Below are 22,640 nucleotides of genomic sequence, written 5' to 3' on the forward strand. Positions count from 1 at the left end.
ACTAACAAATACTGTGGGTGGATCTGAAGTATTTTAGACATAGGAAAGTTTCTAAATGGAAGTGCAGTGAATGGTCAACTATTAAGAGGAACAAACATATAAATTCCATTCTGGAATGTTATTTTCTGAAAAACATTTCAGAGACTGTCTGGTTACTGTATTAAATCTGCGCAAGAAAACAGAACCACAGATACTGAATTCAAAACAGATAGGGTCATTTTGCTTAAAACCTTATTTTGCAATTTAAAAGAAAAAACCTGAATGCCTGAGATTTTCCTAGTTCTCCCTGAAGGGCTACTAAGTAGCATAATAAAAAGAAAAGATTGGATACCTACTTCAACATTCAAATTTTTAAAACTTCTAATTAATTTCCTAACTTCTTTAAAACTACACTCCTGTAAGAACTATATTCTCATAAAAATGGTTCTTATTTAGAGACCTGCATGGTCCCTAGGCTATACCTCAATTTTACAATACCATCATAAAATTACATGAAAAGCAACATGTTTCATGCATCTATACAAATGGAGTGCCTGGGGTGTCAAATAGTAAAAGTTAAACTCAAATAAAAACACATCCCCATATCATGATTTATTTATGGTTCAACAGAAGAAAAACTCATAAGTAACTGTGCTTAGCTGGAAGTGTGATTTTGGACAAGGGTGAGAGGAACACAGCGAAAAAGAAAACCTCACCTCATCTTCCGAACCAGATTTATTTGATTTATCACCTTCTTCTTGGCTTCCATCTTCAACTTCATTTTCTTCCTCTTCATCAGTATCCTCACCACCTTCACCCTCACCTTCTGCAGCAGAAATTAATTTTACTTCATAAATAGAACTATATTAAGATGCATTGTATCTCCAGATACTAGTAAGCAAAAGAAGCTAATTTCAGTTTTAGAATGAACTGTTTTGTTAACAATAATCCATAAAAACGTCACTGAGATATTGAGAGTAGAATTCTCATGAAATGGTATAAATTGAACATTGCCAGATTTAATATTCAATTTTACCAGCTCCAGTCTAGCCTCTTTTCACAATAAGCCCATACTGGCTTTAGACTTGTATGTGACCACCTTAAATTGGTGTCCTTTAGGGAAGTCCTTAAATCTAAGTATTGTATTAGACAGTTTTGGGACAAAGTCCAAAGCAGGACAACTCGGGCATCCCAAACTTGACCGAATTCTGACTTACATAGCCAAGTACAACAACGCAGTCAGGACGGGTTTCTAAGGTGGGTAAGGGGATGCCTCTTTCCAGCGAGGAGCTCCTTTGGCACATGCAGTCTTGTACAGCTCTTGAGGGCTAAGTAGCCCAGTGCTTACTCCCTACTTATGCTCCACGCATGTCCCCCTTGCACTCAGAGGAGCAGAGTACTCACAAAAGACCATCAGCTTTCTGTATTTCTGAACTGCTTCATGGCTAGAGCACTCATGAGACCTGGTTTCAATTAGACCTTTAAATTGAAGAGCAGTGAACCCCAACTCCAATTCTCATTGGGTTGTGTCAAGCAACACAAGCACTCTCTGCCTTCTTAGGGAAACTGCATCACTGCCTCAAAGCAAGCAGTGAATGTATTGAGTCTTGCAATTCTAGGCTGCTCTCCGATCAGCATGTAGATTGCTATGCTGAGGTCTGTCTCCATTCTCTGTATTTGGAAGGATGCCAGGCACTCGGCTGTTTTAAATTTCATTCTGGGGCTCAGGACCTAGAAACTGGCACTCCTATGCCTGCATTTTAGCTATCTATGTTCATTATAGAAGTTAAACCTCAGCAGCCACAGAAGAGTTACTGTGACTGAGAAATCCTCTTCCTTACTTCAAGCTGGGGCCTTGAAGTGAAATTCAGTCTAGAAATTCAGTATCCTTTGCAATACTTTCCATCAACAGGTAAACAAGAAAGCTTATCTAAATCTGACAGAGAGGACACAGATAGCATTTTACAGCAGTCTTCCAGTGGTTTTGTAAAAAACAGTAGTGACAGCTATAAAGGATAACTACCTCAAACTGTGCTTATGCTATCCTTGTCAGATCATCTCTATGTCTGATAGACACTACTTCAATGTAAAAAAAAAAAAAAAAACAACAACCAATTTTTTCCTGTTTCAGCTCAGTAAAGCCAAAATAAATGCATACAGATAAATTTAAATGTTTGTGACATATAAAATGGTAATATCCTAACTCCTAGTGACAAAAATCTAGAAAAATCCTTACCTATTACAAAATACAATTCACTTTTGGGACAGCTGTAGAAGTGCTGAGAACTTTTGCCTACAGCATAGTAGCAAGTTGAATCAAACACCTCAGCGCTATTAGCTAACCTCTAAGAAATCAATTTTCCCATCAGTACCTATTGTAAATGACAATGACCTGACCCACAACACTGACAGTAGAGACAGATTAGTGTAACCAAAAGCAGAAATGTGTCAAAGACTGGAGGTTCCAGTTTAAGAGAGATGCAAACCAAGATGGCTGTTCTAAAAATAAGCACTTAAAAGAACAGCATGGCAAAAATGCAAAACCTTTGCTCATATTCTAATACTGAGATTAGACATTAAGTGGTGCAAATCACGTACCTTCCGTAAGCACTAGCTTCAATAGAGGAAGAAAAAACAAAAAGCAACTTCAGATATCAAAAGTAGCAAAAGCCAGAAATGGAATAAATAGAGCAATGATACTATTTAAAACTATTAATTTAGTATAAAATTAATTTAACCAGTATTTAATATAACTAAATTTATATAACCTAATAAATAAGGATTAGATGGTAACCCAGAAATTCCACTTCTTGGCAAGATTCTTTTATTTGGTGGCATGTTTTTCTAAAGGGAGAACAAAAGAACAAAGCGGATAAGTGGACTAGCCAAGAATGGAACGTGATCATCTTTAGCAGAGTAACAAAAATTAACACAGAACAAAAGAAAGCAATACATTCCAAAGATAATGCCCTTTAAGAAACACTCTGCCAGAAACTCATTCTCATTTGAGTTGAAGAAATCTACAAGTGTTTCTGAAATTTGCAGCTGTACTGTGTCTTGTAAGTCCATATGATAAAACATGGATCCCAAACCTTTCAGTAATTCATTGCTCAAACACAGTTACTTTCAGCTCCAGAAAACAAAGAAGCAGATAATAACTATGAAGGAATTCTATATCAAGAAATCTGTAGGAAACTTGCTTCCACATCTGCTGGAGGCTGGCATCCACCAGCATGCTGTTCTATCACCAGCAGAAAAGCAGAGGAACAAGGAGAAAAGAGACCATTTTCAAGCCCTGGCCCTAATTACTTCCCTTTCCCAGTACCTGAAGGAGGATCCATCCTTCCCATCTGATTCGTTTCCTTCATCAGCTCTCTTTCTGTCTCCTCCAGTTCTCTTTTTTCTGCAGAAAAAAAGAAAATCAGAGGAAGGCAGAAGACAAGTGTTCCATGCTTTCAGATAAGGAAGAGGCAAAAGCGATGGAAAAAGGAAGGTTTCAATCTACAAATATAAGGGGTAGCAGGAAGCTAAGGAAAGCTAAACAGTTCTTTAACAAAGAAAAACTGAGAAACTGACATGCCAGCAGCACATAATCCCTTCCTCTTGGAAGCCTAAAACTTACCTGAAAACCTTGCAGTAGTCATATAAAAGCTAGCTATGTTCCTCTGTGATTGCCTGGACCCTATTTCTAACACTCAAACAGATATGCTAACATATTATTTATTAACTCTCCTGTAATGATTTGATGCATACAGATGAGCACAGATTTACAAACTAATAAAGTTCTCCACAAAAATTGAACTTCCCTCCTGCTCAAGTCAAACGCTATACTAAAAGCTAAGTGAAAAACTGACAATTTAAGTAGATGCTTTATGTAAAAAGAAATGCAGTCTGTAGTCTAAGGGATGTATGAATTTCTCAACATGACTTGATCTTCTAGATGTTTGAGACCAGTCATTTCCACAGGTTACAAGGGAAACCAGCTACTCTTACAAGATTACTAAGGCAAATGACATTTTGAGTGGATGACTGACATTCAAAACTCACTCTTGCTCTCATCTTAGACCAGAATACTGGTCAAGAATGAAGATTATGACATTAGAGCTCCTTAAGTTGTGAGCAGTAATTTTACATATTAGAAGAATGATCCACTATTTTCCTATCTTTGCATTATCGGGGAAGCAAAAGTTAGCTTGATGAAAATCAATGGAAATTAGAAAGAGATAGGAACTACACTGCAGAGTAAGATTCATGCGTATATACACACATAGACAGAGCAAGGAAAATGACACTGAAAGAGATCACAAAAGCTCAAAGAAAAGGGGAAAATGACTCTTAACACAATGAAAGTGAGTATCAGATATGCAACAGAACCCAGGATAAGGGTATAAAAAGGGATATGATGGGCTAAATTTGAAGGGAGACAACAGTATCTCTCGAAGTGGATGATCGAAAGAATTTTGGAATTGAGTTATCTCAGATAGCCTTGCTGATAGCAGTGCATTAAGCATAAAAAGCATCTGTGAGGTCCGTCAAGACTGGGTAAAAGAAAAGAGATTCTTTAATTCAGAAGCAAAAAGTATGTAGGGTAGAATAGGATCAAAAGGAAAATGTAGGAAGATAAAATGCCAAAGTGCTGTGCCTACAACTGATGCTTGTGTAAAATATATAGGTAGCATAACTTAGATAGTTAATACCTTGACAAGGCTCTCTAATGGTAAGAGAGATGGACTAAGCCTGATGTGACAAGCACTGTCCCAAAGTATTAAATTCTATACATATTGGCACGGGAACACCTGAGGCTGAGTTAACTTAAGTCATACAGCCAAAAGCCATCGGTGGCATATGGTGCAGAGATGAACAAGAAACAAAGTTTCAGTTAGTAACACAATAAGATGTTAGTACTAGGAAAAAAAAAAGTCAATGCTTACTGAGTTTCTAACTTTTGATGTCAGTCACTTGCCACTTTCTCTGCCACTAAGGAAGAAATGAAATGAAATATGAGGCAGAATCTTGCAGAGGCTAAGGACATCCTCACAGAAGTCAAGACAACGCACTGTAAGTTAAGCGATTTCCTTCTAATTCATAACTATGGACTTAAGGAAATGCTAAGACAAAATTGAAACTGCAGTTTAATAGTATCAGTTATATTTGATGCAGTAACATGAGATGATTTTGTTAAATCCTTGAATGCCAAAGCATACCTTAACCTACTGAATTATCGATTTCTCTTGGTATAGCAGGACAGACATCTGCAAATAGTCAATGCATTGCTATAAAGTGACATACAATGCAAGAAGAGATGAAGCAGACTTCAGGATTTCAAGCCTACTCGATTGTTAAGACTTAATAAGAGTTATTGAAAAGCAGCAATCAACAAAATAGTTCAGAGTACAACCCTCCCACAGAAGAGATAAAAATAGTATGTTAAAGAATTACAGCTATTCGGGACACATCTTAAAGATATGACTTTAGCCATTTCAGGTACAGATATCTGAACCATTCAAGAATGTTCAAGATATGAAATATTTAGAAGGGAGAAAATATCCATCCTTGTCTACAAACATAAAAAGCCTGACAGAAGCACTTTAATTTCTGCAGAGGGAAGAAAAACCGATAAGGGCTCTACTTTTTGCTTAAATTTATCAAAAGTGTTTTTGGACATGTAATGCTACTCACTGAGGGTTGTCAAAGGAAAAGAGAAAAGTGCCCAGAGTAAGGCAGGCTCTACATACTTACATTAGAACTGGTTACAATTATTGGCAATACAATCTATCATCTAGTCCTAATCAGGTATTGATATTTGTTGAACTACAAACTGTCTTGCTCATCTTACCATCTTTGTCAATCTCTTCTTCATTTTCTTTTTCTTCTTCTAATTCTACTTCATCATCTTCTAACTCCTGTCCCTCTTGTTCTAGTTGTCCCTTTGTAATTGGCTTAGGTATATCAGGTTTTTTGAAGTCAATATCTTCATCTACCTTCTACAACACATTAAAAATAAATTTACATTTAAAGTCAGTTTTCAACGCCCATTTGTGCTTCATTCTTAAATAAGTAATATTAAGGGCATATTAAAAGAGCATGGTGTTGCACAAATGCTAAGATTTTGCAAATTTTATATTCTAGGTAGAAGTTAGAACAAAAAAAAAAAAAACAAAAAAAGAAACCACCCCACCCCAACCCCACCCAGCGACAATAAAAGTCAGTCAGTTTCTCATACCTTTGTTGGCCAACAGAACAGCACACCTAGACCCACAGGTAAAGCTAAAGTCAAGATGTAAAGAACCCAGAGCCACGGGTGATCTTCTGCAGCAGTCACCAACTGACTGACCATACCAGGCTGTGCATATATAAAAAACAGAATAAAAATAATAATTAAAAAGAATATATAAATGGACTTTATGTTTAAAACAGTCTCTACTTTTCTAAGTTTGAAGTGCACCGTATTCATTTTTCTAAGCTTTATATTGGCCAAAGAAAACCCTTCTTTACCTTCACTTTATAATAGCTAAAGCAACACAATCTCAGTAATAATGAAATAGCAACTCATCAGATTGCACATATCCATATGCCCTGAATAGCAGATACTGATCAACAGTATTAGACCAGGTTCACCCTACAGTATAGGGCTTATAGTAAAAGGAACAAACCTGGTACCCTAAACATACTAGACTGGCCCCTACTCAACTTTGTAAAGTGACATTTAGGGTCTTGACAACATTACCCTTTCCACCCTCCCCAAATACTCTACTTTCCATGCTGAGCTACCTCAGCTGAAAGCCCCTAAAGCATCAAGAAGCTAAGAGCAACAGCCAGTTTCCAGAACAGCAATTTCTTGCTCCATCTGTACTACCACATTCTCTCCTCCAAAGGAGAATTTTTCTGGGAGTAAATTGCCCTCCCAGTCCAGTTCCAACTTATGCTGTAGAGAGAGGTAGACAGCCTACTGGTGTAGTTGAGCTGCTGGAAAGGGAACATCAACAGCTAAGGCAGGAAGGTTGAGAGGCACAGGGGCTCAGGGAACAGCTTTTGCAGTTGTGTGTACAGGTACAGATGCAGGTTCCAACATGAGAACAAAAGTTGCAGAAGAGAAAGTCTGTGGGAAGGGACAGTTCCCCAGCTGCATGGGCAGACACACCAATGGTCCTTGCTCATCCTTTCTACAATGAACAGCAGCTGTCAGGGATGGGGTATACTTGTCCCCAATGTGTCATTTCTTTCCCACCCCCACAGGCCTGTTCTTGCCACTCAATCAAAAAATAGGACCTTTAGAAAGAAAACGTAGTCAGTAAAAGCAACCACTAGAGGGGCTCATGATCATGTATATCAGACCAGGTTCACCCTACAGTACAGAAGGGAGATCTAGACAAACTGTAGCAGCTGCCCTTGTGCAGCACAACAAAACATGGATGCACACATACGGGCAGAAGAACAGACACAGTTGCACAAACATATGTGTACTGTTTTCAGAGCTGCATAATACACATCCAAGCAGCCAAAGGCCTAGAATTATTAAATACAAAAACACTTGACTATTTATCCATTTCTGGAGGGAAGGAAACACATCTAAAGAACATATAAAGGAGTTATGGGGAAAACAAAGTGTAAATAGCTCAGTTTCCATTTGCTGACAGGTACCGAATTCCTAATATCACCCTAAAGAGCAGAAGATTTATTAACTATAACGAAACCAATTTCATACTAAGTGTTTAAGCAAAGTGTTTTAATTTCAGGAGGATATTGATTTGGAAAAGCTAAGAAGTCAAACTGGGAAAAACTATCACAGTTGCTCAGTAAAAATTATTAATTGTAGATAAATTAATATTCAGTAAGTGTTAACAGAAAATTCTTCCAACAGCACTCTTTCCTCACTATTTTTGGCTACCAAGAAATAGTAGAGTTTATACCTCATTAGCACTCGCTACTAATTTCTTCAAGCCCCAGCCATCTGCCGCCCAGCGATCTGCTACTTCTTTTTCTGAGCATATAATGAAGTTATCAAAGTAGATATCAGATGTCATAGACCAGAGCTCTAAACCAATAGCACTGACAGTGGCCATCTCAAATGGGTGAAGATCTTCAAAATAGTCTGGGTTAGAAATTTTCCGAGGGCTCCAGATTCCCTTCAGAAGAAAAAAAAGTAAAATCATATTACCTATACTTTACTAAAACAAAACAAAAAACTAAAACCACCACTAACAAAAAAAACAACTTACGAAATGCACTGTAAAATGACTGACTGCTTTAAATGCATTATTCAAAAAGGAAAGAGGTAGCGTTCAGCCCTCACAAAAGCAGAAAGGGAAGTAGCCATAGTAAGATTTTGACAGATGGATCTCAATTTTCTGGCTTAGAACAGACTAATTACAATTTAAGTTCAAAATTTTGGGTCCATATAGGGTTACGGTAGTCACTGACTGTACAACGTATCTCTGTTCCTCCTGGTGGTGTTGATTCTGAGCACAATCTTTGTCAACCTCCTAGGATAAATCTATCTACTGCAAGAAAGTAAGACCTAAGTACTGCTTCTCCCTCATTTTCTCCTTGTGTAATATATAGTTTTGTCTTTTGCTCATCAATATAGCTTATATATTTTTCTACTGGTCAATATTCTGTGGCCTGTGATGGATTCTTCCAGGTTAAACATCTATTGTACAGAGTGGCCTAAGATTGCAGGGGAACTACATCCTGTGATCCACATGGTCCTTTCAAGTTCTGTGTACATGCAGCCCACGTTCCCAACACTTTGTCAGTTATGCTCAGATGTATCTAAAAGACAGGCTTTTTACTCGCTCCTATAAAATTCTTATTGCTAAAATATCTTTTGATTGTGAAATCCTAAAAATGAAGGGCAAGCTTTTAAAGTTAAAATCTTAAATTCTAGAGAGAACATAGGTACCACCTCAGAAGAGCATCCTGAAGGAATGGGAGCACATTACTTTGAAATCACAGATGTATCAGAATACATATAAACAAACTTTCAGCTACTATAACCAGAAGTGTTACGGAACATTTTCAGGAAGGAAAATTCAGCCCTAGGAATACTTGTGGAAATTGCTTAAAGCCATATGCTCTTTTGTTTAAAAGTGTGCTTAGGATCTTAAGCTAAAAGAAATCAGATTCATATTCTCCCAGAACAGAACTAACACAAAGGAGCTCTTTGACGTCACACTGACTCTCTCTCATATCTTCGGGGTCAGGGGCATCCTATCCAAAAGTCAATCTGCTTACTGAGAGGTTTCCTCTTTATTTTATATAATAAAATGTGTTCATTTAAAGTTAACCCCCTCTGAAATTCTACTTAAAAAAAAAGGAAGAAAAAAAATTATTCTATTAAATGATAACATAATTCACAAACCCTAAGACATAAGAAGTAGAAGTGTACTTGGTTCACTTTTGAATTTAGTATATCAGTTCCACAAAACAGATACTTAAAATCTGACATTTCCCATATTTCTTTGAATTTACTATTTGAATATTCTTGTTTGCAGGGCATTTTATAAATACGAAAAAGTATTTTAATAGTAGTTATAAACAAAGCTTATTTACTCTCAGATAGAATCACACAGATCATGTCAACAAAGTGGTACCAGTGAAAGCAGCTTGTAACATAGGGCTTTTTTTGTTTTTTGTTTTAAATACAGGAAGCATTACCATTTGCAAATATACTTTAAAAATACAGCAAATTAAATGCAAAAAAAGCTCAAAATGTTTAGTGAGGGTGTTTTAGACTCATTATAAAATATACTGTAGAAAAGCCCAGACCAATATACCACTTTGACTTGCCTGCTCTGTCAAACCTCTGTGCCTTTTAACAACAAAATATAGTATTGTTATTACCTGATAGTTAGGATTATCTATCATAGGTGGTTTCCATTTTCCTTTATAGTTTGGATTATTCATCATGGGACGCACCCACTGTCCGCAACCAGGTGCGGTCTCACACTTTGGATTCGGGATTTGAGGGGCTTCCCACTCACCATCCATTTCTTCATCCCTACAGAAAAATGGTTACAAGTGACTGACAAACATTCAGCTCAGACTGTTTTGAACACTGTCACTCTGAAATTGGAGTCTATACATGTTTTGTTATAACATAACCTCAGAATTTTGCTTACACGCTTTTTTTTTTTTTTTTTTTTTAAAGGAGTGTGTATTTTCAGAGTGCTGAATACTTTTCCAAGACCATATTTTCATAACTACCACAGCATAACTGAATGCAATTACATTCTTACATCTGCAGATAGCTTGAAACATTTCTCCATAAGGTGCTTACACTGCTTTGACCACTATACAATATTTCAGTATCAGCGTAAAGTGTCTTACGTTTTATCATCATAGCAGATTCCCTCCGGGGGATCTCTGATATCCCTCCTTCTATATCTTCAGAGATAACAAAAGGTAATTATTGATATTTTCATATTTTCTAAAAACAGCCCCCCAAAACAAAAAATATTTGGTTACACCTTAAAGATTCCCACTTGCTATGTCAAGGGAAGGTGAAATCTGAATTGAAGTTCTGATTTACAAATCATAATTTGCTACAGAGAATACAAGATACATTAACAGATCTGTGCTTATTGAACCAAGTTCTTACCAATCCTCTGGCTTTTTTGCATTAGGGTCTGGAATATACTCTGGTTCATCGTCAAGCCATCCCTCAGGCTTAACAGCATCAAGATCTTCTACTTTGGAAGGCTCATCTTCATCCCTTCAATTACAGACTGATATTATAAAACACAGCAACCTGACTTTGAACCAAAGTTCTGTTTAGAGGACTGTAACTGACATGAAAGGGATAATTTTCAAAGGCACAACAGAATTGGACACAGAGACCATGAGAATTAGGCATCTAATTCTGCTTCTAAATATTTAAAAATTATATTTACACAGTTACAAGGCACTACTTAGCCCATAAATTGCTGTCATCATCTGGTGAATTTCAGACATATTTTCCTACTTTTTCTCTTTTCTTCCTCAGTTACTATACGAGCTCTCTACCTCACACAGAAGGACATAAGTAGAAATTATTGCATGTAAATTAAGAATATATAATGGTGGGGAAAAAAAATTGTTCCTGATCTTTCAACTAGAGTAATCTCAGGTATTACTTGCAACAATAAAGGCTTGAAAAAACTAGCAGAAAACAAAACTTGTATTTGTTTCTTTAGAAGATGATCAGGACCTTGTAATCCCCCAAATCATATGCATTTTTAAATATGAGTCTTATTTTTTAGTAGAAAAACCATATGCCATCTGTCATTAGTGAAAACAAACATAAAAAAACTAACAGCAGCAAAACCCACCCAGTCAAATCTTTCAAGTGTTTTTGCACAGATAATTTTATCTCCTTACCAATCATCTGGTTTGACAGCATTGGGATCTGGAATTTTTGGTCTCTCATCCCAGTCATCAGGCTTCTTATCACTGGGATCCTCTATTTCTTTAGGAGGATTTACTGGAGGAACCATATCCTCAAGAAGACTTCCTTTACTGACAACCGATTGGTCGATTAACATTTCAAATGTATTATCTGGTTTTAGCACTAAATTGAAAAAAAATGTATTAAAAGAAAGAGGGAAGTACACGTTTTACAGATACCTTTAGCACAAAACCTATATATTAGGCACAAGCTCAGACAAATAATAAACACATAGATGTTCACTGACAGACTCTCCACTCAGATCAGGTCCTGGACTTGGACACAATAAAAATGAAGTTGCTACTGTGGGGATAGCACATCCAGCATCAGGCCCAGAACAAACAAAACCTCCAGGAAATTCAGTAGCTGAAACACATCCAAGCATATTCTAACAGATTTTTCAAAAACCTACTACTTGGCTAAAATTCTACTAATTTTATACAAGGACAATAAAAGACAAACCTTTGCCCTCAAACCATCTCTGCTATCAAATTACAACTCCACACTGGAAAGCATGGAAACACAAGAACTCGGAGACAATGATACAACTGGAGGACCATCAAAACAATATTTACCCCTCAGACTCAAATCTGACTGTCTGAGCCATATGCCCAAACACCAGACTGCAAATGCAGAAAGTTCTCTCCCAGTGGTTAAATATTTTAACAAGCTTAAGTAGCTGATAAAGAAAGGTCTTCAAACTGAGCAGCATTAGATTCAATCACAGACCCTGCATCCTGATCCATTTCTAATAACCAGTGAGCATATTAATTAATTAGTAAAGCACTTAACAAATGTAATCAAATGCCCACTTAGTACAACTAAGATTACTAATTGAAAGCAAATACTTTTCCACTTTTAAGACAGTTTGTAGAGATCGGAGAGGAAAACCAAAACAACAGTCTCATAATGACAGTTTGATAATATCTAATGAAGCTCTTACAACTTAAAGACTTTGAACGGAATTAAAGTATCCACAAATGCAAAAATTAAAACCACGTATCATTTTAAATGCAGAGAATCTGTATTTATATACAGATATGTACAGAATACAGAGCACTGGCACAGGTTGCCCAGAGAGGTAGTGGAGTCTCCTTCGCTGGAGATATTCAAAACCCATCTGGATGGGACTCTGGGAAATATGCTCTAGAGGGCCCTGCTTAAGCAGGGGGGTTGGACTAGATGATCTCCAGAGGTCCCTTCCAACCTCAACCGTTCTGTGAATCAAAATTTTTTTCAACTTATTTTATCCATCACATAAACACGTTTGAATCACAAAACACCTTCTTGGGTCTTATTGAACAATTTGCTCTATTTTAACAACTATAATGGAATAAATACAGTTTGAATTTAAGTATCTTTAATCAACATTTCAAATGAACACACAAATAGAGAAAACCTCTCATTCCCTCACAATAAAAACAGGAAGGGGGAAAGAATATTTATTTGTCACCCCTCCCCCCCATTTCTGTTGTTCTTTTCCACTTGTTCCTATTATCTAAAAATGAAAGTTTGCTATGGCACACTATCCTAATTTACTTTAAAAATAACATTTTCCATGGCAGATCAGCTGAGCATGTCTTTCATTATTAGTCAGAGACAGTTCAAAGGTACAATCAATTCTGCTGGATTTGTAGTATAACATAGATCAGTTTAGCCCATTTTTCCTCATGTTTCTTTTTATTCTTCCTGAAAAATTTGAAAAAGGGAAAAAGGGACCAAGAAATTAAAGTTTCAGCTCTACTGTACTGTTCATTGGTACAGAAAGAGATGCTACACGCATTAAAATAGCCTAATTAAAAGCAGTTCGAATTTATTTATCTTTGGAGAGTGAGGTAACATATCTCTTCACGCACATTGCTGCAGATGCTGTGTTACTGAGAATTCTAATGTGTGCAGAAGAGTGGCATTTGGCATTCTGCAGGATATCTAACTAAATTCCTGTAAAATTCCTCGAATACCTTCCTTGACTATTGGACACTTGTTGGTTTTTTTAATAGCACTCTTCACAAAATTCTTAATTTCCTGAAAATACTAATCAACTCCTCACTGCTAGGCTGGCCAGGGCCAATATGTTTTTTCTTGTAAATGAATCTTAAACCACAGCATTTCAGAGCCAATTATGTTCTGCAGTCATTAAATCATTTAAGCTCAAACCATTAGACAACCATCCTCCAAACAAACAAACCATTACAAACAGAAAGCAGGCTCAGAATCAAAGTGTCCATGGATGGAAACGCATTTCCAATGGTTATTTTCTAATTTATCTTAGAAGAATTAAACAATACCAAGAGTATAGAGGTGCGTCTTCTTGTCTGAATAGAATTTTTTTAGGTCTACATCAGGTCGTTTTGCATGTTTTTCATCATATTCTCCAGTTTTAGGATTCTTATGTCTGAAGATAAAGTGCAGTTTGTAGTCTTCGCCACATTTATCTGGTCCAAACATAATAGTATAAGGTGTTTTGTCAAAAAAGTATTCCTGTAGAAGCAAGAAAGCTGAGCATGTGTTATGCTGCACATTTTCTGAAGTCATCGCGGGTACTTCTCTTCCTTGATACAGTGGCATACAGCAGTTACATATTTTCTAAAGAGTGTTTCAGGTAAAGTTAATTCTAACACTGAAAACTGTTAGGCTGAATTTTGAAAGGTATTGAACAGTCCCCTTGAGTCGCTGAGTGCTTTCTGTTCCTAGTGAAATGACTAGCCAGAAAAAATCACTTAAACTTCTTATGGGAACATAAAGACACTTACTCAGATGTTATCCTTACATAAGTGAAAACGCTTATCACAAAACAAAACGCCCAACCACCTATATCCTCCTACATACGTTACACTAAAAGATGGAACGGAACTAATTACTATCCTTTATGGCAACTTATATCTCAATACTGATAAAAAGCAGAACATAATTATCCTGTACTTTATCACTGTCTTCTTGATCCACACTATTTAATAATCAGGGTATATGGCATTAAGTTGTTCAGTTATTTTCAGTATTTTGCAACTGTTTATATGATTTTTGTATTGGGAATACGCAGTAACATCCTGTCATATTCTTAGGCAATCGCTTGAGGGAAGACCACCACTTAATTTGGAAATTTTCTTTTTGAAAGATACATCCTCACAGAGATGTATTTTTTGAAACAAGCTTGTACTTTTACATTTTAAATAGTTTTTGAAGGCAATGTAAAAAATTCTCAGTTTAGATTTAGCAAAACCATAGAAGCACACGTTTCATCTTTTTAAGTTTGCTCAGTATGTAATGACAATGTTCTTCAGCTTGCTACTTTAAAGTCAAGACTGTAGCTTCATGGGTCAAGACAGGAGCAGTAGGCACAGATGTCTCAGGCATAAGCACAGATGAAAAAGTCTTTTCTTATTTAGAGAGAAAATTATGAGATTTTGCCTTCACTAGCATCAAGAGGTTTTTTTAGAACATTCCCTGTTGCTTTTTCCATGAACTTGCCTTTCTAGCTTACCAAATCTCATTTGGTGAGCAAACTGTATAGCCTGATGCATCTCAAAACGAACTACGGCTATAGGTTGTAGCAGTGTAGCAGCCACAGCAACTTGCATCAGGATTGTAAGTACCCTTCTCATTTCATGTTTGTACTACTGAGTCAAGGCAAGTTCCTCACATTAATGATGGTGGCCTTTCTCCTGCCAAAATTTTGAATCCACACTGGTCATTCCAAGTCTGTCCAAATATGTAACCTTATTCTGTAACTGCTGCCATATATAAAAAGCACCAGCTCCCACTGAAGCAGCCACAGTACCTGCTGTATGTATCGACCACCTCTGCTCTGACAACACAAAAACCATTCTGCAAAAACTTCTAGGTCACAAGTCACTGTCACCTCTGAAGGTAAAAAGCATTGCTAGAATATCCTCCATCATGGCCTAGATTGCCTATATTCGCACCCCAGCATAGTGGCAGCAATACTAAAGCAGAAACAATCAGTTCACATGTGGCAGAACTGACACTTGGCAGAAGTATTTTGAGCGAGAAATATCTGATTGTGTTAGCTTCGTCATAAGGAATTCTGCAGATAGGCTTGGAAAGGGCAGGCAAGTTCACATCAATATATTGAGAAACAATCTACTGATCGGCCCAAGATACTGAGGCACTTACTGATTTTTTTAAATCTAGGATAGCTGATCATTTGACATAACTTCCCTGAGGAGAGAGATTCTTCATCATACACAGTTTCTAAATCCAAGTCCTGAACTTTATCTAAGATGACACATTGCAATTTATGCAGTAAAAAAAACTACTTAAGGAATTATGAGTTGAGATTCTATGGCTTGCATTATTGCAAAAAGTCAGGCTAAACAGTTATAGAACTCCTCTGTCCCGGATATCAGCTTTTGAAATGTTATTAAATTTTAAGAGTAATAGTTAGCATAATATTACTTATATGCAGAATTAAGAGGAATATGTTAAACACAGTACACCATTCATTCTAATCTTTTGAAATTCACATTTTGAGATCTCATATGAATTCAGCTCTCAACAGTTTGTTTACTTACAATTTTAGACCACCTGTAACTTTTTGATAGCATTATTCTTACTATAGTTTCCATTCATTTAAATCAAATATTCCAATAAAAAAAATGCACAACTATGAAGGTTGTATGTACTTACGATTGATCGTAAGTATATGATTGCTCTTTCCCAATCTTCTGGTTAAATATCTGGGATGCTTTTAGGAATATAGGATGTATTATGAATTATTTTCTTATTGATATTCCCCAAGAACAGTTACAAACTCTCAAAATGTTAGCAAATTAGCAAACGTTAAGCAAGAAGACATACCAGATCCAAGTCATCACTTCTGGAGAGAAGTTTAATATATGCACCACCACAGTCAATGCCTTCTTGAAAATTCACTTCGTATCTAGATAAAGAGGGAGATAAAAGAAAATTCAAATATCAGAAAAATTTCAATTTATAATTGGCAATTCTAACTTTGAACATGTTCTTAGTATTATGTATTAATCACTTGATTCTTGTATTAGTCACTGTCGTGAAAACATTTCTTCGTGGCCAAAAGATTTTGGTTACCGCATTAGCCAACATAGCACTGATGTCAGTCAAAAAAAAAAAAAAAAAGGCCACGCTACCAATTGCTACGATTGGTATTACCAAAAAGAAAAGTTTCAAGGTGTTATTGGCCAACGTACAAACAAAGTGAAGCAGTAACTGATGGAGTTCTAAAAAATATGTGCTATCTCTGGAACTACCTATATGACACACTAAATTTAACCAGAGCAGTTATAGCAGTTATCTGTACATGTCTACAAGCACAGCAAAGCAAATCTCAGTATCAGAAACAATATATAGTCATATTGCCATGGCACTCATCACTAATTTAACCAGGTCACAGAAGTACACTGAGTAACACTGATACTCCTGCAATACTTGCAAGATTCAAGCCATTTTTACTGAGCCACCCAGAAATATTCTGTTAGTGTAAAAACACTGTACTGAAATTGCATATGACTTAGATTTCTCAGAGAAAGATTGAAAATTAATTAGCTTTTTCAGCACTTTTGTAAAATCTTGTATTTCTGGCCAAAAATATTTCAAAAGAGCTTAAATATCATTTCTTAACATTTATTACAGTCTTCTGCTCCATTATTAAATATTTCATACCTACAGTTTTGATATCGCTGGAGATGGTAGTCAACGCTACATGCAAATCAGTATTTTTCTGCCAAGATTTAGATTGCCTTCTTGACTTAAAAGTTTAAGAACCAAAAATATTAAGCACAAATATGATAAATTACTTACTGAACAATCAAAGGTTTATTATCAAAAACAAATGGTTTTGTTAACATAGCTGATATTGCATGATGCTTTGCCATTGATTTTAACACTAATCCTCTGTCTCCAGGCACTGTGTTTTCTTTCAGCTCTTCTACTTCCCATCTTCCTAAAACAAACAAACAGAGTCTGAAAAAAAGGAATGTAAGCTGAAGTCAAGAAATTGCAGCCATCATGAAAGCAGAGTTAACAGCACGTAAAGACTAGTCACCAAAGCAGGGAAGAAATCCCGACATTTAGTTAGGCACTAAATGATATTTTATCCATGAGAATTCTACCTGAATAAATAAAAGAATTAGTGAAGTCCAGCCTTGTCTTCCTCCAACTCCAATTCTCTACAGCACTACAATACAAAAGAATGCTCATAGCACACAAACCTGTTGTTCACATCTTTGTCGAATCACTGATAAAAAAAAAAAGATTTAACTGCTAGTTCTCAGGAATGAGAAACAATTAAAATTCCATCTCCACAGTTTGAGTATAAACTGAAAACTGCATCATGCTAAAGATCCATCTAACTAAATGTTCTGACTCAGACAATGAGAAGAAAAGAACGCTTAGGGAAAAAGAAAGTAAGAAATGCAAGTAGTTGCAACAACAAGAAAGGTCAGAAAAGTTTAAGTAGGTGTTTTTAACAGTTGTGAAACTATTGGGTTGCTACTGTTGTAGACTGAAGAAGAAAAATGTATAAAACTTTTTTTTTTTTAATTAAAAAGGCCACCCAAGGACTCCTAAGTAGAAGAGACATTCTTCAATACATTCTCAATATATAATCCACCATGTAAAAAATGAAACTGAATAAAAGAACTTGCACATTTTAGCACAGAATAATTTTACATTACAATATTTTAATAAACTTACTGCTCACTATCTTTAACATAGGTGAACATCCACTGGATTTCCAATAAACTGAAATTTCGTAGGCAAGAAGCAAGAGTACATTTTGGCTATCTGTCACATATTCAAGACTAATGGTTGCACTACTACCATAGGGACTGTCTCAAAGCTCCTGTTCACATTTAATCAGAGTTTTACGGTAAAAAAAAAAAAAAAAAAAATCTATTTCAGCCTTCAAAAAGTGGCAGATAATTATAGAAATATGTACATGTTGGGTCAGCAAAGCTATACCCAGAAAAGCCCACTCTCCCACTACCAAAAGGGCATTAGTTCTAGCCATTTAAGATAATGCCACCTTTCTGTATTTTAAAGATAGCATGTACGCAATGAACACATTATTTCTTCCTCTTCTCTAATTTACAGAAGACCGAAAAAAGATCTTTCATATTGTAGATTTGTATCTTTGAGTTGTGGTATCCCACAATGCTTAGGGGAGGATAACACATTTATCCAGATTTTAAGATTGTTCTTCATCACATTAAAGAGCAATGGTTGCAAGGCACTATAAGCTAGATACCTACATCATTCTTTCCCTTCTTCCATTAAACAGGAGGAGATTTTTCACATCAACTCTAATCACATGGGAGATGAAGCTTCCCAGAAAAAAGTCTTTACAAGAATTATCACATTTGATCTTAAAAACAAACAACCCAACAGCTTTAAAAATAAAAGGTTATATAATTACAAATTCTCCAAAGATACAGTTGATTACACGTGTAGACAATATGAAACGAACAAGATTTCTCAAAGGGTAATTACATTTGTTCAGAGATTATCAGCACAAGATTCATCAATTTAATTTTCCAGGAAGAAAAACACCTCAAAAGAAAGACTACTTTTAAAACTCACTGTGATTTTGAAAAAAGCCTCTGTCAATGTGAAAAAAAGGAAAGAAAAGTTAGCATTTTTAAGCATGTACTTCAGAGGAGATTCACGGATCACGCTTCAGTTAAGAAAAGTGAATAGCTGTTTCAGTCTCCGATTTCACAGATTATGAAAGGCCATTAAAGGACAGATAGAGATGTCAACAAACACAAACCCATAGGTTTCACTAGTCGCTTAAACATGAGGGAGGAAGCACTCCCCCCCCAACAGTGTTCCTTCCTGGGAACTAAGACCAAGCAGTAATACTAGGCAAAATACCAACACAGAACATGGTATCTAGTACATGGAAAAGAGTCCAAAAAGGTCTTTTCACCACAGATTTTTGCAGTGTGAAATTTTCTGGATAACTTTAAGCAAATATGACTGTTTTGACACTACAGACTGACCTCCCATCTAATATGAGGCCAAGCACTCAGAGAGGGGTCCAAACTGTAGGACTGGGCACACCTATCAGCATCATTACGAGCATCTCTTCTGCGTAGATATCGTCTCTGCAATTTCTAAATTTTTTACCAGTTACTCTTATGACAGTACAACCTCTGTTCTGTATGCTTTTGTATACAGAAACCCTACAAGTTGCTTTTGCTTACCACTTTCTATTAACGTGAATTGATTTCATTTGACATAAAAGCATTGGCAATTACTTTTCTGTTGCAGCAGAAACTTTTTCTGTTCTCCCTGCCTCCTCACAAATGAATGAAATTAAGGTTCAAAAATTACTGCCACAGATCACACTTCTGCAGCAACAGTTTAAAACCATACTCAGGCAGAAAATTCTAGCCTACAAATTTGTTAATTCAAGTGCAAGTCCTAATGATAAACACCATTCAAACAGCTTTCTCATTAGACCTTTGGAATTTCTTCATATAACTTAAGAATATGCTGTAGGAGAACCACTGCAGAACCCTGCATTCAGACAACATGAAAAAGTATTTTAAAAAAACAACCTCGTTCAGTTTCACTTTTTTGTTTCAGAGATCACTGAACTTTGAGATAGACTGACCAATCAGTAGCAGATGCAACAACATGGAAAATGCTGCTTTAAAAAATGCATTTATCAACTGAAATTGAAATGCCAAATATCTCTGAAACAATAATTTTAGAAAACGTAGTTCTCAAGAAGCACCATCCATAAACATTCAGTACTGAATATTCAGATACTACAAGATATTCTGTTATCATTCATTGCAATAGGATTGTTGGGATGATACGAAATCATCTTCTTGCTAAAAAACTCAGACAACATTTCATATCTCAGTTTCAGGACAACAGTCATTACACAAGTGAAGACTTTTTCACCCACGTCATTTCAGTTTTTAAAAATAAGTGCAGTGTAAAGGTCAGTTGATTCTCAAAAAGTAACAGAGCATCAGAAGCCACACAGTGGTAGCAAACATTAAAAGCTTTACCATCATATTTAGCGATGTTATCATCTGCGTCTTCTTTCTTGGTTTTAGATAGCACCCACCTAAAAATAAGTAGTATACTGGTCATTTAGTTATCTATGCAAAGCTTATTATTCAAACAAGGAAAAACAGCATTAGCTTTCTAGGATGTGGATCTACAGTAGCAATTTTCACAGTCAGAATCCTGGATCTTTTTGTAATCTAAAGAATATGAAAAATAATTCGGAAAAATTATAATAAATTAGTCTTACATAATATCAATACTGAAATACTTCTTAAGAATTTAAATGAATATGCAATAACTCCCAAGTTATTCAATTTTTCCAAATAAACCATAGTCTTACATAAATATTGAGGCTGATGGTCCATAAGAATATTATATAAGCATAAGAGTACTGCATAAGCATACAACATCAAAAATAAATGGAAAATAGCAAAATTTAAGTGTAAAACCTACAAGTTTGACAAGAAAAGAAAACAATCACCCAAACAAAGCTCGCCACTATCTGACAGTAACAGTACCCGCACATAGTGGAGGAGGAAGGGAAGTAGTGAAAGCATCCAATGACAAATGCAATTACATGCTAATCAGTTTCTATTTTATTGCACACAGGGGATCCCAACAGGCTAGAAAAACTCCTAATCACCTCGACTCTGTGAACAAGGCAGACTCAGCTTATCAAATTCAGCTTACCAAAAAGAGAGAGAAAAGAGAAAAACAAATGCGCGCACACACACACACTGCACACAAAGCGTTCATTTTGGGAAAAAAAGGAGGGGAGTGGGGAAAGCCAGACCACCCTCATTTGGCCATATGGTGGATCTATGCTGAGCCACGCACAAGAATATCTTAAGCCAGCACTGCTGTCGCACTCTTCATCATATCAAACCACGATACTATATTCTCATTGTGAATTCTGTAAAGAGCTATTTTCATTCATTCTGAACTACTCTCTGCAGAAAATATTTCAGGGATGAATGCTCTATATTTCCTGCTTGAATTTCAGCTAAATTTGTTCACTGTTACAAAGACGCTGGGGAAGCTTCACAGTATAAATGGCAAACGAGACCCTTGTTCTTCCAGGGGAAAGACCAATGAGAAAGTTTAAAAAAAAACAAAAAACAAAAAAAAACCAAGCTGTAAGTCACGCACAAACTTTTCAAGTTTGCAAACTTTACCACCTTAAAAAAAAAAAGTCATGCTGCCCATGTCCAAAAAAGCTACTCTGCTCTGATGACTGACCTAATCAATTTGTGCTCTTTCCCCTATTTTAAAGAAAGATAAAGGCAACATGTCGCTTACTTTCTCACAAATCTTAGTTCCATATACTCTGGCAGCACAGAAATTGCACTAGTTTAATTGCTCCTAAAAAGTAATAAAGTATACACAAATTCTTTAGAAAACATCAGTAGCCTTTCACATAGTATAACATAGGATGTTACTCTTTTATACAAATTACATACAGCTAGATGAAAAAATCCAAAACTGCGTATCTAAAGCTTTGGATATTAGATGTAGTAGGAATAGAAGCTAATCTTCATACACACCTCATGAAGTTGGAGTTTAATGATATTTGCATTTGAAGTATCCACTTAAGTTTGAGTTTGTTAATCAAGGTTTTTTGTTATTTTTTTAAACTACCTTTTTCACCTTTTATTTTAAATCACTTTTCCTATCATTGTTACTGCTTTCCTATTGCATTTCTCATACTTACAAGTTAATTTAAGTGACATATCACTAGACATGATGAGAGCTTTTTTTTTTTTTTAAATAAACAAACTTATTTTCCTATTACATTTGGTCTAAATATTTGTAATAAAAAAGAGAAAAACATTAAAGTAAAGATAAAAAATTCATGTTAAGTGGATTGAAGTTCCCCCATCCCACTACATAAAGGAGAGGAATAGACTAGAAACACAACTGGAAAAAAGGGAGTTAGTCTCAACTTATTAAGCTACAGTTGCCTGCTACCACGCTATTTTGTTTATAGCTTATATTGTGCATCCCCAAGAGATATACAAGTCTTATGACAGTATAACCTCATCACTCCAGTTGTTGCATCTCAGGCTCCTCACAGAAAGTCCGACAGACAGCTTTAAGCTCTACCATAACGAATGTATCACATTGCATCTCTTTTCACCTCTCTGCCTTGCTCTTCAGGAGAGAGTTGGTTTTTGTTCCATTAATTCTGGTAACATACAAAAACATCTTTTTTTTT

The 22,640-nt window shown here is 35.9% G+C and overlaps 1 protein-coding gene across 4 annotated transcripts in view; it reads right to left on the minus strand.

Annotated features, from left to right (window-relative positions):
• Nucleotides 1–22,640, minus strand: part of CLGN (calmegin) — a 33,437-nt gene that overhangs the window by 5,480 nt on the left and 5,317 nt on the right. The window contains exons 4-15 of one of the 4 annotated variants that reach the window (XM_068942097.1): nucleotides 20,425–20,483; nucleotides 17,201–17,342; nucleotides 16,223–16,304; nucleotides 13,693–13,885; nucleotides 11,338–11,527; nucleotides 10,580–10,693; nucleotides 9,823–9,979; nucleotides 7,890–8,105; nucleotides 6,203–6,322; nucleotides 5,816–5,963; nucleotides 3,305–3,382; nucleotides 696–805 (exon numbers count right to left, since the gene is read on the minus strand). In XM_068942097.1, the coding sequence (XP_068798198.1) occupies nucleotides 696–805; nucleotides 3,305–3,382; nucleotides 5,816–5,963; nucleotides 6,203–6,322; nucleotides 7,890–8,105; nucleotides 9,823–9,979; nucleotides 10,580–10,693; nucleotides 11,338–11,527; nucleotides 13,693–13,885; nucleotides 16,223–16,304; nucleotides 17,201–17,342; nucleotides 20,425–20,483 (1,609 nt within the window). Of the gene's footprint in view, nucleotides 1–695; nucleotides 806–3,304; nucleotides 3,383–4,910; nucleotides 4,957–5,815; nucleotides 5,964–6,202; nucleotides 6,323–7,889; nucleotides 8,106–9,822; nucleotides 9,980–10,579; nucleotides 10,694–11,337; nucleotides 11,528–13,692; nucleotides 13,886–16,222; nucleotides 16,305–17,200; nucleotides 17,343–20,424; nucleotides 20,484–22,640 lie in introns of those variants that run through there. The other 3 variants (XM_068942100.1, XM_068942098.1, XM_068942099.1) reach the window with 3 other exon arrangements.

Source organism: Struthio camelus, chromosome 4 (genome assembly GCF_040807025.1).
Source record: "Struthio camelus isolate bStrCam1 chromosome 4, bStrCam1.hap1, whole genome shotgun sequence".
In the NCBI taxonomy this organism is placed as follows: Eukaryota; Metazoa; Chordata; class Aves; order Struthioniformes; family Struthionidae; genus Struthio; species Struthio camelus.